This window comes from Oncorhynchus mykiss, chromosome 2, assembly GCF_057628025.1.
Source record: "Oncorhynchus mykiss isolate SJ-2025 chromosome 2, ASM5762802v1, whole genome shotgun sequence".
Classification (NCBI taxonomy): domain Eukaryota; kingdom Metazoa; phylum Chordata; class Actinopteri; order Salmoniformes; family Salmonidae; genus Oncorhynchus; species Oncorhynchus mykiss.
The window spans coordinates 76,008,902-76,030,227 of NC_143023.1; the positions used below are offsets into that span (position 1 = coordinate 76,008,902).

The 21,326-nt window shown below is 41.7% G+C and overlaps 1 protein-coding gene across 26 annotated transcripts in view; it reads left to right on the plus strand.

Moving 5' to 3' along the window:
• The window catches only part of c2cd5 (C2 calcium dependent domain containing 5), a 58,352-nt gene that overhangs the window by 12,982 nt on the left and 24,044 nt on the right, over positions 1–21,326 (plus strand). For 15 of the 26 annotated variants that reach the window (XM_021572234.3, XM_021572257.3, XM_021572296.3 and 12 more), the window contains exons 8-10: positions 1,802–1,962; positions 9,817–9,905; positions 11,167–11,275. In XM_021572234.3, coding sequence (XP_021427909.3) covers positions 1,802–1,962; positions 9,817–9,905; positions 11,167–11,275 — 359 coding nt within the window. Of the gene's footprint in view, positions 1–322; positions 445–1,801; positions 1,963–9,816; positions 9,906–11,166; positions 11,276–21,326 lie in introns of all 26 variants that reach the window. The other 11 variants (XM_021572266.3, XM_090208064.1, XM_090208028.1 and 8 more) reach the window with 2 other exon arrangements.

A 21,326-nucleotide genomic window follows, 5' to 3' on the forward strand; every position in this document is an offset into this window, starting at 1 on the left:
AGCTTGTTCCTGCTAGTATGGTTGGAGGAAGGTGGGGTGGATGAATGGAGAGAGAAAAGAAGGTAGGGTGGGTGCCGGTGCAAGCATTTTCTTTAGCTGCAGCATGTGGTGTTATGGGTGTTATAATGCAAAAGGAGGGGGTAGACAACCTCTCCTCTTTATTTTTTATTGTCTTTTCTTGTGCTCTATTTTTCTTTGCTGCAATGTTGTGGTGTGTTGTGTTTCTCTTCTTCTCTGCCTCTGCTGCACATGGATTGGCTCTTCTCTTGCTGTATGCGTTTGGATTGGTCCACTGTCCGTCTCTACATGGTGATTGATTCAGGTCTCCTCTGGCCCACGGATGTCGCTCCAGCCACAACAGCCCTGTCCACTCAGCCTGCAGCTCTCAGAGACTGTCCCACTCCCAGAACTTCTCTGTCTCTGTCCCTACTCTGGTCTTTACTGGTACGGACAGAGAAAAATAGCGAGAGGGAGGGAGGGAGAGCAGGAAGGCTCTTCCCTGAGAGGGAGGGAGTCCCAGAATCTGTGTTCCTACATGGTTCTTCACTCGTACATAGAAAGGGAGCGATTATAAAAGAGAAATAAGGAGATAGACATAGAAGAGCGAGGTAAACTGAGGGAAAAGGGAGAGCAATAGAGCATGAGACAGAGAAACTAATGGATAGCCATCGGTGAGATAGTTACCACAAAAATCAACCTCTGAGCCCATTCTTCCTTGCCATTGGATGAGATTGTGACATCACCAGCCCCAAACACTTCCTCTTCTTGTGTCCCCCGTAGCCAATCATAGAGCCCCTGCCCAATCAGATCCATCCCTTCCACCTGTCCTAATTTTGCCTGATTCTATGTAGTTCTTTCCCAAATTCCGTTCTGCTCACAAAAACATTGGATGTTCTGAAACGGCACAGGAATGCACATCTCTGTGTTTACACCACAACAGGAGACCACGTTTGAGGTCTGGGAAAAATGAAACATGTTAAAGTTTTGTGTGTAGTTACCCTTTAATGCAAGTGCAAACCAGAAAGAGACCGTTGTTTGGTGAGTGGTGTTTCTGTTAGTGCTCATGTGATTGCAGGGTTTGCAAAACAAATGGCCACTGGATTGATTTAAATGATCATGATATCATTCTGTCTGGTAGGCATAGGCTACATTTAATTGAAAAGGTTTTTGGGAAAGTCTTTCCATCTCTACCAGAAGATTGTTATCATTAGCTTCATCGCCAACGGCTACACAAAGTGTAGACATGCATGCGCACTGCACACATACACAGAGATGTGCATTCCTGTGCCGTTTCAGAAAGTTTCTGAAACAGCACTTCATTTCATGTCTTATGATTAACTTGGGCAAATTAATGCATTTTCTAGTACCGTAAGTTCAATAAATGTATGAATATTCATTATATTCCGTTTTAATGTCTGGATTCTGAGATCCTGTCCAATGCAGATTTTTTAGGGCCCCAAGCATCTACCTTAGTTCAGTTCAATCAACTATATTTGTCTCCAAGGGGCAGTCACCCTGGAGTCTGTTGGCCTCAATTCCTTTTCAATTCCAATTCAGGAAACTACTCATCCCTTTAGTGTTGTTGGGTTGGCCCATGTTGTGTTGTGTGTTTCTGCCATGCTTTCCTCCTCAGTTCTATATATCTGTGTGTGCTTCTGTTTACGCTTCATGTGCTTGGCTTTTTAGTTCTGCAGCCCAGTCATTTGCACTCCACATACCTCTCTCACACATACATACATACATACACACACACACACACACGGTGAGGTGACTGATGTGCGTGTGTGTGTTCTCCTGGCAGGCCCGTGTTCAGTGAGGACCCAACCCACCCCCTCTCTGTCCCTCCCACCCCTCTCAGAACACTTCCTTCCTCTTCCTCTCCTCCTCCCTTCTCTCCATCCAAGCTATGCAGTCGCCAGTCCTCCTCCTCAGACACAGACCTCAGTCTGACGCCCAAGATGGGTAAGACCCCACCACCCTCCTCACCCTTCCTCACACTCTGTCTGCTCCTTTCCTCACCCCCCACTCTGGACCTGACTGTTTAATTTTTCCATCCCATTTCCTTATTTAATTGATATATTTCAAGTCATTGTGTTAGAAACACACACACACAGCAGCTGTGGACCATAGATTTCTGGGGTTGACCACGTCATAACCCGTACACCCCCTAGGGCATGACATGGTTCCCCTTACTGGTGGAAATACACCCTAGGAACCCCCCTTCCTTCCTCTCTTCTCTACTCCCTTCTTCCTAAAGGATTTGTATTTTCCTTCCTTATGTTTTCCTGTCAGGTTTAAGATCTTGTGACTTACCTCCGCTGTCCCTTTCTTCTCTGCTTTTCTTGATGTCTTGTTTTTTGACTCACCTCTCTCCTCTCCCCACCTGCCTCTATCGCTCTCTTCTCTTCCTCTCCTGTCACTCTCGCTTTCCTCACCTTTTTCTCTGGCCCACAGTGAACTCCTCCCAAGAGAGTTTTGTCTCCCGTCCCAGTTCCCCTACCCTCTCCTCCGACTCCCAGCCCCTTCCTCCCTCTGGGCCAATCCTGTGCAGCCTTGTCGGCCACCCAAGCCAACACCCTGCCCCCTCTCCCCTCTGTCCAATCAGAGGGGTATGTGTTGAGAGAGAGTATCATTCAGTGAAGAGCTGATGGCAGCCTTTGGTAGGAAAGTCCTGAAACAGTCCTGACAACACTCTTTTCATAACACTATAACAGCTTGCAGGTGTCACAAAGCCAAACAACATCCTGTATAACACCTGTTACACTTAAAGTTAAATAGCCGTTTATTATAGTCTCAGGTAGGGCACAGAGTACAACATTTGAATGTCTAAAACACCTTTTACAAACTCCCTCTATAACCACCCCTTAGAAACCTCTATAACCACCCCTTAGAAACCTCTATAACAGCCGTATACAATGCGTTCGGAAAGTATTCAGACCCCTTCCTTTTTTTCACATTAAATGTTACTGCCTTATTCTAAAATTGATTAAATAAATGTTTTGCATCATCAATCTACACACAATACCCAATAATGACAAAGCAATAACAGGTTTTTTGAAAAATGTTGTAAAGAAAGAAATACCTTATTTACATAAGTATTCAGACCCTTGCTATGAAACTTAAAATTGAGCTCTGGTGTACTCTGTTTCCATGATTATACTAATTAATGTAAATGTTGATTCGATTGTGCAAACAGATCATCAAGGAAGATGGATTCTTTAAAAAAAAAAGTGTTTTATTTTAAATTGGACCTTAAACAGATCTGGCTAATAATCTATGTGGGCCAAATAATGATGATTCCCACTTCTTCTTCAAAAAAATCTATTGTTTACAAGCTACGAATGGAGCTATTATTATGGTGGGAGATTAAATTACGGTTTTAAGTACACTACCGTTCAAAAGTTTGGGGTCAATTAGAAATGTTCTTGTTTTTGAAAGGAAAAGCAATTTTTTTTTGTCCATTTAAAATAACAAAAAATTGATCAGAAATACAGTGTAGACATTGTTCCTCTGTCCAGTGTCTGTGTTATTTTACCCATCTTAATCTTTTATTTTTATTGGTCAGTCTGAGATATGGCTTTTTCTTTGCAACTCAGCATCCCGGAGTCGCTTCTTCACTGTTGACGTTGAGACTGGTGTTTTTCGGGTACTATTTAATGCAGCTGCCAGTTGAGGACTTGTGAGGCGTCTGTTTCTCCAGCTAGATACTCTAATGTACTTGTCCTCTTGCTCAGTTGTGCACCGGGGCCTCACACACTTTCTATTCTGGTTAGAGCTAGTTTTAGCTGTTCTGTGAAGGGTGTAGTACACAGCGTTGTACAAGATCATTAGTTTCTTGGAAATGTATTGCATGGAATAGCCTTCCTTTCTCAGAACAAGAATAGACTGACGAGTTTCAGAAGAAAGGTTGTTGTTTCTTTCCATTTTGAGCCTGTAATCGAACACACAAATGCTGATGCTCCAGATACTCAACTAGTCTAAAGAAGGCCAGTTTTATTGCTTCTTTAATCAGAACAACAGTTTTCAGCTGTGCTAACATAATTGCAAAAGGGTTCTCTAATGATCAATTAGCCTTTTTAAAATGATAACTTGGATTAGCTAACACAATGTGCCATTGGAACACAGGAGTGATGGTTGCTGATAATGGGCATCTGTACGCCTATCTAGATATTCCATTAAATATCAGCCGTTTCCAGCTACAGTACTCATTTACAACATTAACAACGTCTACACTGTATTTCTGATCAATTTGATGGACAAAATTGTTTTCCTTTTTATTTCAATAACAAGAACATTTCTAAGTGACCCCAAACTTTTGAACGGTAGTGTACCTTTATTTAACTAGGCAAATCAGTTAAGAACAAATTCTTATTTTCAATGACCTGTCCCTCCTGCAGCAAAGCACCTGCACAACATGATGCTGCTACCCCCGTGCTTCACGGTTGGGATGGTGTTCTTCGGCTTGCAAGCCACCCCCTTTTTTCTCAAACATAACGATGGTCATTATGGCCAAACAGTTCTATTTTTGTTTCATCAGACCATAGGACATTTCTCCAAAAAGTACTATCTTTGTCCCCATGTGCAGTTGCAAACCGTACTCTGTCTTTTTTATGGTGGTTTTGGAGCAGTGGCCACTTCCTTGCTGAGCGGCCTTTCAGGTTATGTCGATACAGGACTCGTTTTACTGTGGATATAGATACTTTTGTACCTGTTTCCTCCAGCATCTTCACAAGGTCCTTTGCTGCTGTTCTGGGATTGATTTGCACTTTTCGTATCAAAGTATGTTCATCTCTAGGAGACAGAACGCGTCTCCTTCCTGTGCGGTGTGACGGCTGCGTGGTCCCATGGTGTTTATAGTTGCGTACTATTGTTTGTACAGATGAACGTGGTACCTTCAGGCATTTGGAAATTGCTCCCAAGCATGAACCAGACTTGTGGAGGTCTGCAATTTGATTTTCTTTTGATTTTCACATGATGTCAAGCAAAGAGGCACTGAGTTTGAAGGTAGGACTTACATCCACAGGTACACCTCCAATTGACTCAAATTAGGTCAGAAGCTTCTAAAGCCATGACAACCTTTTCTGGAATTTTCCAAGCTGTTTAACTTCTTGCGACGAGCAAACCCGTATCCGGGAGTGTAATCATAGCCTCAAATGCATTAGCATAACGCAACGGACATAAATACCCCTAGAAACTTTTCATATTCATGAAAATCGCATATGAAATGAAATAAATATATTCAAACACAAGCTTAGCCTTTTGTTAACAACACTGTCATCTCAGATTTTCAAAATATGCGTTACAGCCAACGATAGACCAGCATTTGTGTAAGTTTATCATGGCATAATGCTATGCTAGGCTCTGCTGGCAGCAGGCAACATTTTCACAAAAATAAGAAAAGCAACCAACTTAAATAATTTACCTTTGAAGAACTTCGGATGCTTTCACTCAGGAGACTCCCAGTTAGATAGCAAATGTTCCTTTTTTCCAAAAATATTATTTTTGTAGGCGAAAAAGCTCCCATTTCTTCACCATGCTTGGCTGAGAAATCGACTGAAAAATGCTACAACTATAACGCCAAACTTTTTTCAAAATTAGCTACATAATATCGACAGAAACACGGCAAACGTTGTTTAGGATCCATCCTCAAGGTGTTTTTAACAAATTTATTCGATAATATATCCGTCGAGGCAGTTGGTTTCTCATAAGAAGGGATTGGAAAAATGGCTGCCTCAGTATTTTACGCAAGGTTTTCTGCGGGAGACACCATATATGGTCCCTTACAGCCATTCTTCAAGGGAAATGCCTACAAAGACGTCACAATGCTGTAGACACCTTGGGGAAAACGTAAGTTCATTCGTAGCTCATTCACAGCCATATAAGGAGTCATTGGCATGAGGCGGTTTCAAAGAATGCGGCACTTCCTGGTTGGATTTTTATCTGGGTTTCGCCTGTAACATCAGTTCTGTGGCACTCACAGACAATATCTTTGCAGTCTTGGAAACGTCCAAAGCTGTCAATTATATGCAGTCGAGCAACTTTTCGTGACAAAATATCTTGTTTAAAACGGGAACGTTTTTCATCCAAAAATTAAAATAGCGCCCCCCTAAATCCAACTGGTCAACTTAGTGTATGTAAACTTCTGACCCACTGGAATTGTGATACAGTGAAATAATATGTCTAAACAATTGTTGGGAAAATTACTTGTCATGCACAAAGTAGATGTCCTAACTGACTTGCCAAAACTATAGTTTGTTAGCAAGAAATTTGTGGAGTGGTTGAAAAACTAGTTTTAATGACTCCAACCTAAGTGTATGTAAACTTCCGACTTCAACTGTACTTACTACTCCAGATGACTAGTTTTTAAAATTTATATGAGCAAAAAATATTTAAATTAAACTTTTTTGGAATGATAAGTCAGACAATTAAACATGCCTAATTTATGTAATGAATATGAGTTTGGGGGGCTAAAACTATTAAAGGTTTAAACCTCTCACTAAAAGCTTCACTCATACATAAGTTATAGTTAAATCTAAATCGGTTCTCCAGTAGATTATTAAGAAAGGCTAATCCATTGTTCAAAAATTGCCTTTTTTTCCTTCATATTTTTAAAAAATTTGTCAAAATTTATTTCACCTTTATTTATCCAGGTAGGCTAGTTGAGAACAAGTTCTCATTTACAACTGCGACCTGGCCAAGATAAAGCATAGCAGTGTGAACAGACTACACAGAGTTACACATGGAGTAAACAATTAGATTACAACTTCTCATTAATGACTGATTGAAAATTACATTTTTGTTTTAGGTATAGCCCTTTCTTGAACAGGCTGGTTACAATTTCTGTTTTATCCTCCAGAGAAGATATAACAAATGTTATGGTTAAACTAAAATATACTGATTTAATATTTTAAAAAAAACATTCTTTATGGATAAAAATAAATAAAGGTATTATGTTTATTAATGATATTATGAATAGAAACGGAGGACTCATGTCACATGCAGCTATCGAAAATCTATGGGAATATCAGCTAAATCCAAATTTACAACCAGCTGATTACAGCATTACCACAAAAATGAAGGAGAAAAGGGAGAACGTAGGAATTTTTTTTGCCTGCCATATATTAAAGATACAAATTGGCTGAAAGGAATTGGCATAAATAGAAAAATATACCAGATTAATTTGAGGACAAAAATGTTGACAGATGACCCATACAGGTTGCAAAATAAATGGGATGATATTTTCGATGTACCGATTCCATGACACATGGTTTATGAACTGGTACAAAAAACAACAGTTGATTTTTCAATTTAAATGATTTTATACAATTCTTGCCACCAACAGAATACTATATATATATATATATATATATAAAAAAAATCTCAGCTCTGTAGATTTTGCTGTGAAGAGACAGAATCAATAGATCATTTATTCTGGTATCTGAATACTTATGTAAATGTAATATCAGTTTATTTTTAATACATTTGCAAACATTTCTCAACACCTGTTTTTGCTTTGTCATTACGGGGTAGTGTGTTGATGAAGGTAAAAAAATATGTTTTAATCCATTATAGAATAAGGTCAAGGGGTCTTAATACTTTCTGAAAGCACTATTTGCACACGTTTTCCAAACCAGCTTAGCCCTACTTGACCATACCCCACTTAGCCTTGGGTAAACTGTCCATCCCTGCTGGTATCTGGGCCTCATACTTGACTGCCTTGGAGTGACCACCTTCCCCTGTCCATTTTTCCACCTCAATGTGTGGTTTAAGGCATGTCCAGATCCCCACCCCTGTTTTATGAGTCCATAAGGTGGCATAGTCTGCAGCCTCCCAGGCCAGGCCAGGCCAGTGGCAGGTAGAGTAGTGTACAGAGGGGATAATAAAGCTATTTGGACTCTATCCTCACAGGTAGATCTATGGGAATGTTGTCATTAACAAATATGTGGTAATTACAATGTACACTGAACAAAAATATAAATGCAACAATTTTTAACGTTTTTTTACCCCCTTTTTTCTCCCCAATTTCGTGTTATCCAATTGTTTTTAGTAGCTACTATCTTGTCTCATCGCTACAACTCCCGTACGGGCTCGGGAGAGACGGAAGGTTGAAAGCCATGTGTCCTCTGATACACAACCCAACCAAGCCGCACTGCTTCTTAACACAGCACGCATCCAACCCGGAAGCCAGCCGCACCAATGTGTCAGAGGAAACGCCGTGCACCTGGCAACCTTGGTTAGCTTGCACTGCGCCCGACCCGCCATGGGAGTCGCTGGTGCGCGATGAGACAAGGATATCCCTACCGGCCAAGCCCTCCCTAACCCGGACGACGCTATGCCAATTGTGCGTCGCCCCACGGACCTCCCGGTTGCGGCCGGTTACGACAGAGCCTGGGCGTGAACCCAGAGTCTCTGGTGGCACAGCTGCCCTTAACCACTGCGCCACCCGGGAGGCCATAAATGCAACAATTTCAAAGATTTTACTGAGTTACAGTTCATCTAAGGAAATCAGTTAATTTAAATTAATGAATTAATTGGATTAATCTATGGATTTCACATGACTGGGAATATAAATACCTTTTAAAAAAAAAATAGGGGAGTGGATCAGAACCTGTCCGTATCTGGTGTGATCATCCCAAACATGCTCAATGGATGGGTGACATGTCTCGTGAGTATGCAGGCCATGGAAGAACTGGGACATTTTCAGCTTCCAGGAATTGTGTACAGATCCTTGTGACATTGGGCGTGCATTATCATGCTGAAACGAGGTAATGACAGTGGATGAATGGCACGACAATGGGCCTCCAGATCTTATCACGGTATCTCTGTGCATCCAAATTGACATCGATAAAATTCAATTGTGTTCATTGTCCGTAGCTTATGCCTGCCCATACCATAACTCCACCGCCACCATGGGGCACTCTGTTCACATTGACATCAGCAAAATGCTCCGGCCACACAACGCCATACACGCTGTCTGATACAGTTGAAACCGGGATTCATCCGTGAAGAGCACACTTCTCCAGCGTGCCAGTGGCCATAGAAGGTGAGCATACTGAAGTCAGTTATGACGCCAAGACCCTGGTGAGGACAATGAGCACACAGATGAGCTTCCCCGTGACCGTTTCTGACGGTTTGTGCAGAAATTCTTTGTTTGCGCAAACCCACAGTTTCATCAGCTATCCGGGTGGCTGGTTTCAGATGATCCCACAGGTGAAGAAGCAGAATGTGGAGGTCCTGGGATGGTGTGGTTTTGAGGCCGGTTAGACATATTGCCAAATTCTTTAAAACAACATTGGCGGCTTGTGGTAGAGAAATTAACATTTCATTATCTGGCAACAGCTCTGTTGGACATTCCTGCAGTCAGCATGCCAATTGCACACTCCCTCAACTTATGGCATTGTTTGACAAAACTGCACATTGTAGTGGCCTTTTTTTGTCCCTAGCATGAGGTGCACCTGTGTAATGATCATGCTGTTAAATCAGCTTCTTGATATGCCATACCTGTCACAAATGTGTACACAGAATTTGAGAGAAATAAGCTTTTTGTGAATATGGAACATTTCTGGGATCTTTTATTTCAGTGTATAAAACATGGGACCAACACTTAGCATGTTGCGTTCATATTTTTGTAGATCTTAGCCGAGAAGTCTAAGGGATACGATTAATATGGGATTTGCATGGTTGTCGAGGCGTTCCGGCTCGCACAAGCCAAGGCCTGGCAAGGGTACTTACTTATTTCCTATGTTTCTTGAGGAATGCCTGCGGTCTGTAATGAAGCGATGTGATTGGTGAAGTGTTGTTCTCTAATCCTATCAGGGATGGGGAGTGGGATCAGCGTTGGGAAAGAGGCAGGGCCTCTGAAGACCCTCCTCCGGCAGCAGGCCCAATCAGCATTGGAACAGAGGGTACACACACACACACACACACACACACCGTACGGCATTGTGCTATGTGAAAGGGTAATTGTGAAGTGTGTGTGAGGGTGAAGTATGATTATGTAAGAGTGAATGTTCTCTTTCTCCATGTTCTTGACCACTCCTTCCTCTCAGGGAGCCTCATCCTCTGGTATATTTGTAAACACCAGGGTATGTCCCTCTTTCACACACACTCACTGTTCTGGATGCTTCTATCAAACCTGTCTTACCTGTCTGGGTTCTGCTCATGGGTTCTACTCTTGAGTTGGGCTGTTTCTCAAAATTCTACAGTGACTTCATCTTCTCCATCTGTACTGATCTGTTAACACAGGACAGAAAGAAGCAACATGGAGGATACCTACTAGCAATATGCTTTTACCTGTCCAGTTCTGTCATTTGTCACCAGTGCAGATAGAGGAGAGAAGGTAGATAGTTGAGATGCAGCCTTAGTCCCCTGATCGATGGTGACCAGCACGATCCACTCCGTTACCATGGCAATGTCACATTTACTCAGGTTGGGAAATTGCTGGTCTAGACCAGCTGTAGCAATTTGTATGAATAACATTGGCATGGCTGAAACACACAGCCTCACTCTGCATGGGGAGATGCCGTTCCACTCACTACCCCCTCATCTGGATGACACCTGTCCTGGATCACACTTCACACCTGGGTTGACTATTGACCGTCACAGCAGGAGGCTGACTCTGTCACACAATGACATTTTCAATTAAACTCTGCATTGTATTACTTGTATGCTGTTATTGTATAAACGGTATATCAGGGTTATTCAAATCCTGACCTCGAGGTCAGTGATGTTGGTTTTCATCCTTCCCCTTCTAATCAGGGACTGGTTCAGACCTCGGTGATAATCAATTAACTGAACTAACTAGCAGGGACAAAAAGCCAACCAGCAGTACTGCAGACCTCCAGACCTTGACTTGAGGCCTGTTGTATACTCTGTCTGCCTGTCATCTGTCTAGTTGTGTATCTGAGGTAGAAGAGATGAACCAACACTAACTAATTTAGCAGATTACTCTGCTGCTGCTACTAAATTAATGACGTATGTTAATACTACTTTCAGTCAGTGTGGGTTTTTATCTTCTGTCTTATGCCCTTACAACCCTGAATCTTTTTGTAAAATGAGGATAGGGTTGAGCGCAAAATCCTTAATGCTACTGTTTCCATGGTAACCAGAGTTCACAGACATGTTTGACCCCTAACCAGACTTTTTTCTGACCCTGTGTATTTTCAGGAGTTCCCCTTCTTCACGTTGACTTGTTTTCCCCCCGGCTTCCTGGTTCACATCGGGGGAGTGGTCAGCGCCCGCTCGGTCAAGCTGCTTGACCGCATACACAACCCTGGTGAGTTCCCTACAACCACACGGTCCCAGCTATTGGAGAACACAGCAACATGTATTACAGGTTGTAATCCATGTTGCCGTGTAGGTTGTGTTTCCAGGCTAGTTAGATTATGACATGACCGATCACTCTTGTTAAAGAGATGTTTAAACTCAATGGGATCATCTGTATTAAGGATCAATAAATGGCTAGAGGGGTAACGCACACAGTGGGATCAGCGCGTTAGTCTGCTAGAGTTTAAAAATATTAGCGATGTAGCTATATCATTGATCCTATTCTGTGTGTGCTAGCACCAAAGATTTATATACATTATTGGTCCATTACACCCCCCCCCCTCCGATTATACACCCTTCTCCCAAAGTGTGTACTACTTCTCCCGAAGGGTGGAGAATGGGAATAGCCTACAGCCCATGTTTACAGCAGGTGAATCCTTCTACAGTTTCTTCCTGAAGTCTGTCCCACCATGTTCCAGAGAAAGAGAGGTTCACATTAAGCCTTCAGCCCTATCCTGCCCTGTTGGGAACTGCTAAGCCCTAACAACTGGGAAAGGAAAGGGAATACCTAGTCAATTGCACAACTGAATGCATTCCACCGAAATGTGTCTTCCACATTTAACACAACCCCTCTGAATCAGAGGTGTGAGGGGCTACCTTAATCGACATTCACGTCGTCAGTGCCCAGGGAGCAGTTCTTGTTCTGGGTTAACTGCCTTACTCAAGGGCAGAACGGCAGATTTTTCCACCTTGCCAGCTCTGGGATTTGAACCAGCGACCTTTCGGTTAATGGCCCAACGCCTGGATCACTGATACTGGGTCAGATTATATTTTCATCCTCCTAATGTTTAGGATTATGGGTGGGTTAATCGGATCCTAGATCTGTGGTTATGGGGACTTGGATCTGCTAGTTGTGTGTGTGTAGTAGCTTCCTCTCTGTGCTGTGTGTGGTGTTTGCTGTCCCCTGGTATTGAGGTTTTGTAGTGCATGGCTGGGGTGTGCTGTGGCTTGGCTGTGTGTTGGTCTTTTGGGCTGAAGGAGGCTCTGACCTGATGTGGTCTGTACTCCGAAGCCTTAAGGTGGCTACAAGCTTCACTCCGTTGATGGACTTGCATGCATGTGCAAGGGGGCGGAGGCAGGTTTTTTTATGGGCAGTACGCACTTTTGTCCACATAGACGTTGCGTTCCATATAGAGAGGAAGTCCACCTTGTGTAGTGTATATCCACTATGGGGCTTGGGAGAGCCAGGGTAGTTTACCAAGCAAGAGGGTCCGTGGCTCTCTTTGACTCTAGCTAGTAGGGATGGGCTGTATCCTGATGTTCATAACTGTCATACCGTTTCTGTACCATACCGGCGTATACGGTATAAGCGGAAGTGCACACAAGGGGCACTATACATTTTTTTGGGAGATGCACAAAACGATTTAGGCAACAGGGATTTTCATCCAGGAGGAGATTGAATGTCTCTGCTGTAACCAAGAAGCTTGATCTTGACATCTAGCAACTTAGCTATAAAGTTAGCAAACCAAATGCATAACTGGAGCACTGAGCAGGATATCATTTATTTTACACATCTTAGGTTTCTTATAGTTATACTTAACTTATAGTTCAAATCAAATCAAATTTTATTTTATTTGTCACATACACATGGTTAGCAGATGTTAATGCGAGTGTAGCGAAATGCTTGTGCTTCTAGTTCCGACAATGCAGTAATAACCAACAAGTAATCTAACTAACAATTCCAAAACTACTGTCTTGTACACAGTGTAAGGGGATAAATAATATGTACATAAGGATATATGAATGAGTGATGGTACAGAGCAGCATAGGCAAGATACAGTAGATGGTATCGAGTACAGTATATACATATGAGATGAGTATGTAAACAAAGTGGCATAGTTAAAGTGGCTAGTGATACATGTATTACATAAGGATACAGTCGATGATATAGAGTACAGTATATATACGTATGCATATGAGATGAATAATGTAGGGTAAGTAACATTATATAAGGTAGCATTGTTTAAAGTGGCTAGTGATATATTTACATCATTTCCCATCAATTCCCATTATTAAAGTGGCTGGAGTTGAGTCAGTGTCAGTGTGTTGGCAGCAGCCACTCAATGTTAGTGGTGGCTGTTTAACAGTCTGATGGCCTTGAGATAGAAGCTGTTTTTCAGTCTCTCGGTCCCAGCTTTGATGCACCTGTACTGACCTCGCCTTCTGGATGATAGCGGGGTGAACAGGCAGTGGCTCGGGTGGTTGATGTCCTTGATGATCTTTATGGCCTTCCTGTGACATCGGGTGGTGTAGGTGTCCTGGAGGGCAGGTAGTTTGCCCCCGGTGATGCGTTGTGCAGACCTCACTACCCTCTGGAGAGCCTTACGGTTGAGGGCGGAGCAGTTGCCGTACCAGGCGGTGATACAGCCCGCCAGGATGCTCTCGATTGTGCATCTGTAGAAGTTTGTGAGTGCTTTTGGTGACAAGCCGCATTTCTTCAGCCTCCTGAGGTTGACGAGGCGTTGCTGCGCCTTCTTCGCAATGCTGTCTGTGTGAGTGGACCAATTCAGTTTGTCTGTGATGTGTATGCCGAGGAACTTAAAACTTGCTACCCTCTCCACTACTATTCCATCGATGTGGATAGGGGGGTGTTCCCTCTGCTGTTTCCTGAAGTCCACAAACAATAGTTAGTTTATAAGCAGTGACGTAGCACGGGAAAAAAACAAAATAATAATATTATATATATGTATTTTTAAATAATATTGTAAATCATACCGTCGTTATTTTGAAATACCCCAGTATAAACTGTATATTGCCAATGTCACGTTCGTTGAATAAATAAGTGGACCAAGGCACAGCGTGAGTAGTGTTCCACATTTTATTACTAGTGAAACTTCCAAAAAAACAACAAAGATATACAAACGTGCAGTACGTAGCGCACATAAGCACTAAACAAAACAATATCCCATAACGCAGGTGGGAAAAGGGGGACACTAAGTATGCTCCCCAATTAGAGGCAACAATATTCAGCTGCCTCCAATTGAGAACCATACTCGCATACCAACAGAACTATAATAACTAGAAACCCCCCCCCCTAGTCAAGCTCTGACCTATTACACCATAGAGAACCCCGCGGGCTCTCTATGGTCAGGGCGTGACAGCCCAAGCCTCGTAGCTAGTGACGACATTTGAACTTTCTCATTCGGTGTTCTATGCCTTTGTGTTTACAAATATCAGCTAGCTGAATGTCTGGCTAGTCTGGTGTTCTATGCTTCTATTCTTTGCCACAGAAGCAGTAGCTAACATGTCTCTCAGGAATTGCAATTGCTAGAGCTTGAACAGCAAGAGTTTAAACTTCTCTTACTACTCAGGAAGAGAAAAAGAAAGACTGAGAAAATGGCAAGAAGTTCATCCACTGAACACTATAAGAGTGGACGATGGAGAATACATGTCTCTTGTTGAACCTATGCAAAGCATTGACGAGGAAATACATTTTCAGTACTTTCGGATGTCTGTTGCCAGATTTGACAACTTGCTTCAGCGGCGTTGGAGTTATCAATTTTGTGCAGGAGCTGTCGACGGAAGACATTCGGGTCCAAGCTCCGGCAAACTCAGGCAGCGAGTACTACAACTACAAGGGCTTTTTTCCCATTGATCCTAATGGCAATCTGCGATGCAAAGTACCGCTTCACCATGATCGACGTGGGCTCATATGGTTGGAAGGGAGATGCGGGAATCTTCTCACAAAGCAACTCCGGTTCCCTACTCATTGCAGGCCAGCTACCGCTACCAAGGCCAGAGTGCTTGCCAGGGACCCAAACACCGAGCCCATATGTCTTTGTGGGAGACAAGGCATTCCCCTCTGAGGGTAAATCTGATACAACCATATCCAGGTAAGATGCGCTAAATACATGTGACAATACATTAGGGCGTACCCCATTTAGTCGACTGGTCGATTGTTTGGTCAATAGGCTGTTGGTCGACCGAGACTTCTTTTAGTCGAGCAGTAGCAAAATAGTAATAATAATCATGGTGTACAAGACACCTGTCTGATTTGCGCCTTTCTGATTGGACTGATCCATTGTGGAGGCCATTGTGGTGGCACAGTCCATCAGTCCTCTTAAGGATCTGACCTTTTTTTCAATTTTCACCTAAAATGACATACCCAAATCTAACTGCCTGTAGCTGAGAACCTGAAGCAAGGATATGCATATTATTGATACCATTTGAAAGGAAACACTTTGAAGTTTGTGGAATTGTGAAATTAATGTAAGAGAGTATAACACATTAGATCTGGTAAAAGATCATTACAAACGTTTTTTTTGTACGATCTTTGAAATGCCAGAGAAACGCCACACTATTATTCCAGTTTATGCACAATTAAGATTTTGGTGCAACACAAATAAAAATGTGATTTTATAACATGCGCTTTCTCCTGCATTGGATAGTGGTCGCTGTCCGCGGTTCTGAAACACAGTGGCTGTTGAATTGATGCCTTTTCCTAGACCATGTTGCTATGTGCATAATAGCAAAGTTAACCAGCATGGCATATTGGTGTTGAGAACAATGAGGAGGAGGCTGCAGCAGAGTCAAGAGATGAGAAAACAGCCCTTACCTTAACTGTCTATGAAAAGTGAGGAGAGAGGAAACCCAACTTAATTAGGTGTATAATCAATAGCCTAACTGTTAAATGTGCCTGGATTCCATATCCATATATATCTACAGAAATAAGACAGATCCTGCTTCTGTTGCCTGTTTTAGTGTTTGGTTGATAGCCTACTGATTCAGTGAGAACCAAGACTTGCGCAACAATTTCACATTATCTGCTGTTTTTAATCTTTGCTCTGCTGTAATAAAGACTTTACACTTTTTTTGTTAGACCAGCCTCTGGTATTATTTATAATTTATGTAGTATTGTTTACACTGTTCCAAATTGTCAGAGATTGTATTTATAATAATAATAACCCTCATTTTCTCATGATCTCCTTCTTATTGTTATTATTACTGTTATTATTATGATCATCAATATAATAAGTAATGTCGTTATCATTAGTAGGCTTAGTATGGCAGCCTTTTATAACCACCATCGAGCTGTAGGCCTAAGAGCACATCCTGTTTAGTCTTAATCCCTTAACTAATTTAGGTCTGTATTTCAATACTTATATAGGCTACTGTATCAATCAATCATTCATTAGTTAATGTCATCACACAGCATACGAGTCATTCATGATGTGAAATGCAATCAAGCGTTTTAGTTTTAAAATAACAACGCAACCATTTAATAATTAACATAAACAATGAATAGACCTAAACCGTTCCATTTCAGAAATTGCATTCACGAATTAATGTAACTATTTTTAGTCTTTGCTGTAATAAAGGCTTTACAAAAAAACTAAACGTTACATCCAATTCTCTGGTACGCTTATAATGTATTTTGTGTTGTTTACATTGTTCCAGAAGGTCAGAAATTATATTGTAATCTAACAGCGCCTGTTTGGCACACAGGCCTAATATGCTCCATCCATTTTCCGTAATTAGTCCAATTTATTCCACACATCTGACTTCCCCTTTACCTCCTGTGCAACCAGTAAACATTCCCCCGTTTAGAGTTTATCATGTCCTCTGCATCCATTTTGCTGTCATGTGTTATGGTGTTCAGAGTTTGTTATATTTTTGTGAATATGATATTCTATAGGTCAGGCCCTATTGGTCAAGTGCATGCGAAGCATACGTGTCACATAAAGAGAGCAAGGGTTGAGGGATAAGGGGAATGTTTTTTTTCTTTCTAAACAAATTATACATTTCAGTAACATGAACTTTTATGAAAGAAATGGCTATAATTATGTTGCAGCTTCAGCAACACTATGTGCTAGTCACAGTTACTCGCTGTAATTTTCTTTAACACAGCACTGCAAGTCTGAGCCAGTCGGCACAATCAAATCAATTGCAGTCGGACTCCCTCTAGTCATTTGTGTGTTTTTTTTTAAGGGGTAGATAAGCTTTAATATTGCAGATAGATTGTGGCTTCCATCAATGTAATTGTCTTCATCATTTCCAATCTCCCATATTTCTTTGTAGATACAGTGCATTCTGGAAATTATTTAGACCCCTTGACTATTTCCACATTTTGTTACTTTAGTCTTATTCTAAAATTGATTGAAAAAAATGTTTTCTCATCAATCTACACAGACTACCCCATAATGACAAAGCAAAAAATGTTTTTTTAGACATTTTTGCAAATTTATTAAAAAAATAAAATTGAAACATTTACATAAGTATTCAGACCTTTTACTCAGTTCTTTGTTGAAGCGCCTTGGGCAGCGATTACAGCCTTGTGTCTTCTTGGGTATGATGCAACAAGCTTGGCACACCTGTATTTGGGGCGCTTCTCCTATTCTTCTGTGCAGATCTTCTCAAGCTCTATCAGGTTGGATGGGGATCGTCGCTGCAGAGCTATTTTCAGGTCTCTCTAGAGATGTTAGATCGGTTTCAAGTCCGTGGCTGGGCCACTCAAGGACATTCAGAGACTTGTCCCAAAGCCACTCCTGTGTTGTCTTTGCTGTGTGCTTAGGGTTATTGTCCTATTGGAAGGTGAACCTTCGCCCCAGTCTGAGGTCCTGAGCGCTCTGGAGCAGGTTTTCATCAAGGATCTCTCTGTACTTTGCTCCGTTCAGCTTTGCCTTGATCCTGACTAGTCTCCCAGTCCCTGAAAACATCCCCACAGCATGATGCTGCCACCACCATGCTTCACCATAGGGTTGGTGTCAGGTTTCTTCCAGATGTGACTCTTGGCATTCAGGCCAAGTAGTTCAATCTTGGTTTCATCAGACCAGATAATCTTGGCAATGAGGCCCTTTATCTACTTCCGCAGAGTCAGATGAACTTGTGGATACCATTTTTATGTCTCCATGTCTAGTATGAAGGAAGTTAGAGGTAGTTTTGTGAGTCAATGATAACTAGCATTTGCAAAAGAATGGAAGTATATGGGTATCTACTAGCATGCTAGAATATACCCATAGACTACCAGTAATTGTGCTAACTTTAATTAGCAATTTCACTAGTGTAAGTTAGCAGCTTCCTTCAAACTGCATGCAGAGACATTAAAATGGTATCCATGACTCCAGCTGACTCTGGGGAATTAGAAAAAGGGCCTCATTGCCAAAATCCCGAAGCATCCCTTTAATGGTTAGTCCATAGTATTCTATATCTGTCTGCAGGTCTCTGTTGTGCAGTGCACTTAAGGTGATGAAGTTACACTTATATGCAATTCACTACTAAATGTTTGCCATCAGATATCTTATGACTTTCTGCCAGAAGTCAAAGAGCTCTGGGTGAGTTATCTATCTGTGCTTCCTACTAGCTTTTTTTTCCTCCTCGGTTCTTTTCACATCTACTCCATGGACACATGCCGCTCTTCCTTCAGAAAAGCATGCATCCCAACTTTGTTTATTTGGACAATTTCTCTTGTTCACTTTCACATGTAAATGTCCATACTCACCAAAAAGTACATTCGGTAGCTACTAGCTATGCCGGTAATACTGTAAATCCCGGGATGAGAGAAGGATGGTATGAAAATGTTGAGCTTACCATTCGGGTTCACTCGGGTCTATCAGCTATAGTTACATAGACCCGATGACAATCAAACAAGACCTGAGGGAAAAGTTAACATTTTGGGCCCGTACCCGTTCAGGTAGGGGTGGACCCATGATAACCTCAAGGCCGGGCAGATTAATATTTCTCACTCGCACTTTATTCCATCCAGAAAAGAGCGGATTTCACATGTTCAGACTAGTTTTGCTAAGCATCACAAATAGGGCACAAAATGTCATCAACAATTTACTGTTAAATAACAAACACATTTTTGCATTTCCTGGCTTCCACACACAGCCTACAAGCCACTGATGCTGACCTTTGGTACATTTACATTTTAAAAAGTCTAATAAATCCATGTCATATATCCTACACCTTCACAATAAATCCATTATTTATTTTAGACAGGTCTAAAGAAGCATGATATGAAAAAAATGTAGTCTATTTCAGAAGAACAGAATAGCATACTCTGAGTTGTCCTTATGTTAGGTGGGCTACACTAGTTAATTTAGCAGACAAGATTTGCTTCGAATTCCGTCACATTATTTTATGGTATGAAGAAAACAATTGAACAAAGCTGAATAAAATGGAAAGGATATTTTCTCCAAGCGATCTGAGGGAGTGCGCAAATGCGGCTGGGTTTAGCGGTTAACAAAGAAGTAGGTATTCCTATATGCCTAATTTTGTTATTAATTTAAATGTTGGGCTATACATTTCATCTATGCACTTAAATAATGAATGGAGGACACTTTTTGCTGTGTTTTATTTTCATACCAGCCAGGTAGTCTATAGTCCTGTTGTAAATATAAGTAATGTGCTTAATATTAAGAAAGTTGAGAAATAAATATTGTAGCCTAGCCTATAGAAAGCTGATCCTCCTCTTTTTACTAGAGGCAATCACTCTGTTTTCTTGCGCAATTGCATAGCCTATTGAAAGGTTGCTCAACATGAGTTCATGGGCTCTCATGAAGTGTTTTATTACATTTACATTGATGTCAGAGTGATTAGAGGGACAATAATGCTGAGTACCAGGCAGTTAGAAAGTTTGGTAGGCTACTAATGACCATAAGCAGCATCAGAGATAGGAGAAGCCTTATTACCGTGACTAAACGGTCACATGGAATTTGACTGCCTTCCTGACTCATGACCGTCGGTGTAGCGGTAATACAGTAACCACAACAGCCCTAATCACAAACACACACACTGAAAAATAACTTCTCCTTCAACGTCAACAAAACAAAGGAGCAGATCATGGACTACAGGTGACAGCAGAGTGCGCACCCCCACCACATCGACGGGGCTACAGTGGAGAGGGTCAAAAGCGTGCACATCACTGACTACCTGAAGTGGTCCCTTCACACAGACTGTGGGACTTCCTCCATGGTATAGTTGAAGAGTACGGCAATTGCACCGTCCACAACTGCAGGGCTCTCCAGAGGGTTGTGCAATCAGCCCAATGCATCATCGGGTGCCCGATGATGAGCTTTTTAGGGCCTTCGTTTGTCTGAGTACTAGTGTTGCACAGTATGCCGAAACCTCTGTACTTTTTCGATACTAGATCATGAAAAACTGTTTGATACTAGAATTATTTTTGGTTCTTCTGTTAATTGTGTCTCACGGATCAAGCCTGTCTATCAGCTCAGCCGACTCTTTATTTTAGTTCGCACCGGCTACATTATGTTAGCTCCCCATTCATGCTACACAAGTTAACACACTTAATGCGACACGGCATGTAGAAATGTTGAAACTGTTAACTACTGTTCACAAAACAATGTCCATACAGGCCAGAACACTTTAAAATGGAAGAAGATACTGGTAGCTTCCAGCTTTGTAGGTAGCCTAAAGTCCGGCAGATGGCGATATTGAGTCGTTTCATCTTACCATCCAAACGCATTGTATGTAAACATTCATATCCCTGGTGGACCGGTTTGTTTCTCGCCCCCACCTCAACTGACATTTTTACCCTGCCCCCACCCCAATGGACATTCATCATGCTGAATATGCACCACTAGTCAGCCCACTGCTCCCCCTATGGACATTTACCCTGCCCCCACCCCAATGGACATTTATCATTGCCACAGTTGTTAATATGTATATATTATTATTTTGGGTTTATTTAATTTTGTTCATTGTTGGAGCTCAAGATTTATACCAAACCCTGTAATTACATCTGCAACCCTGTACATGTGACTATTAAACTCTCTAATCTCTCATTTCAAACCTTAAACATTTTCCATTAAGGCTGCATAGGCTTCGAAATCCTCCTTAACTTGATTTAATGATGAGAAGGCAGGGAAAATATGCATACTTATGAAAAACCATTTTCCAACACCTTGCTAGCGTGGCTAAATGCTAATCACGGATGTTGTACACTGCTCAAAAAAATAAAGGGAACACTAAAATAACATCCTAGATCTGAATGAATGAAATATTCTTATTAAATACTTTTTTCTTTACATAGTTGAATGTGC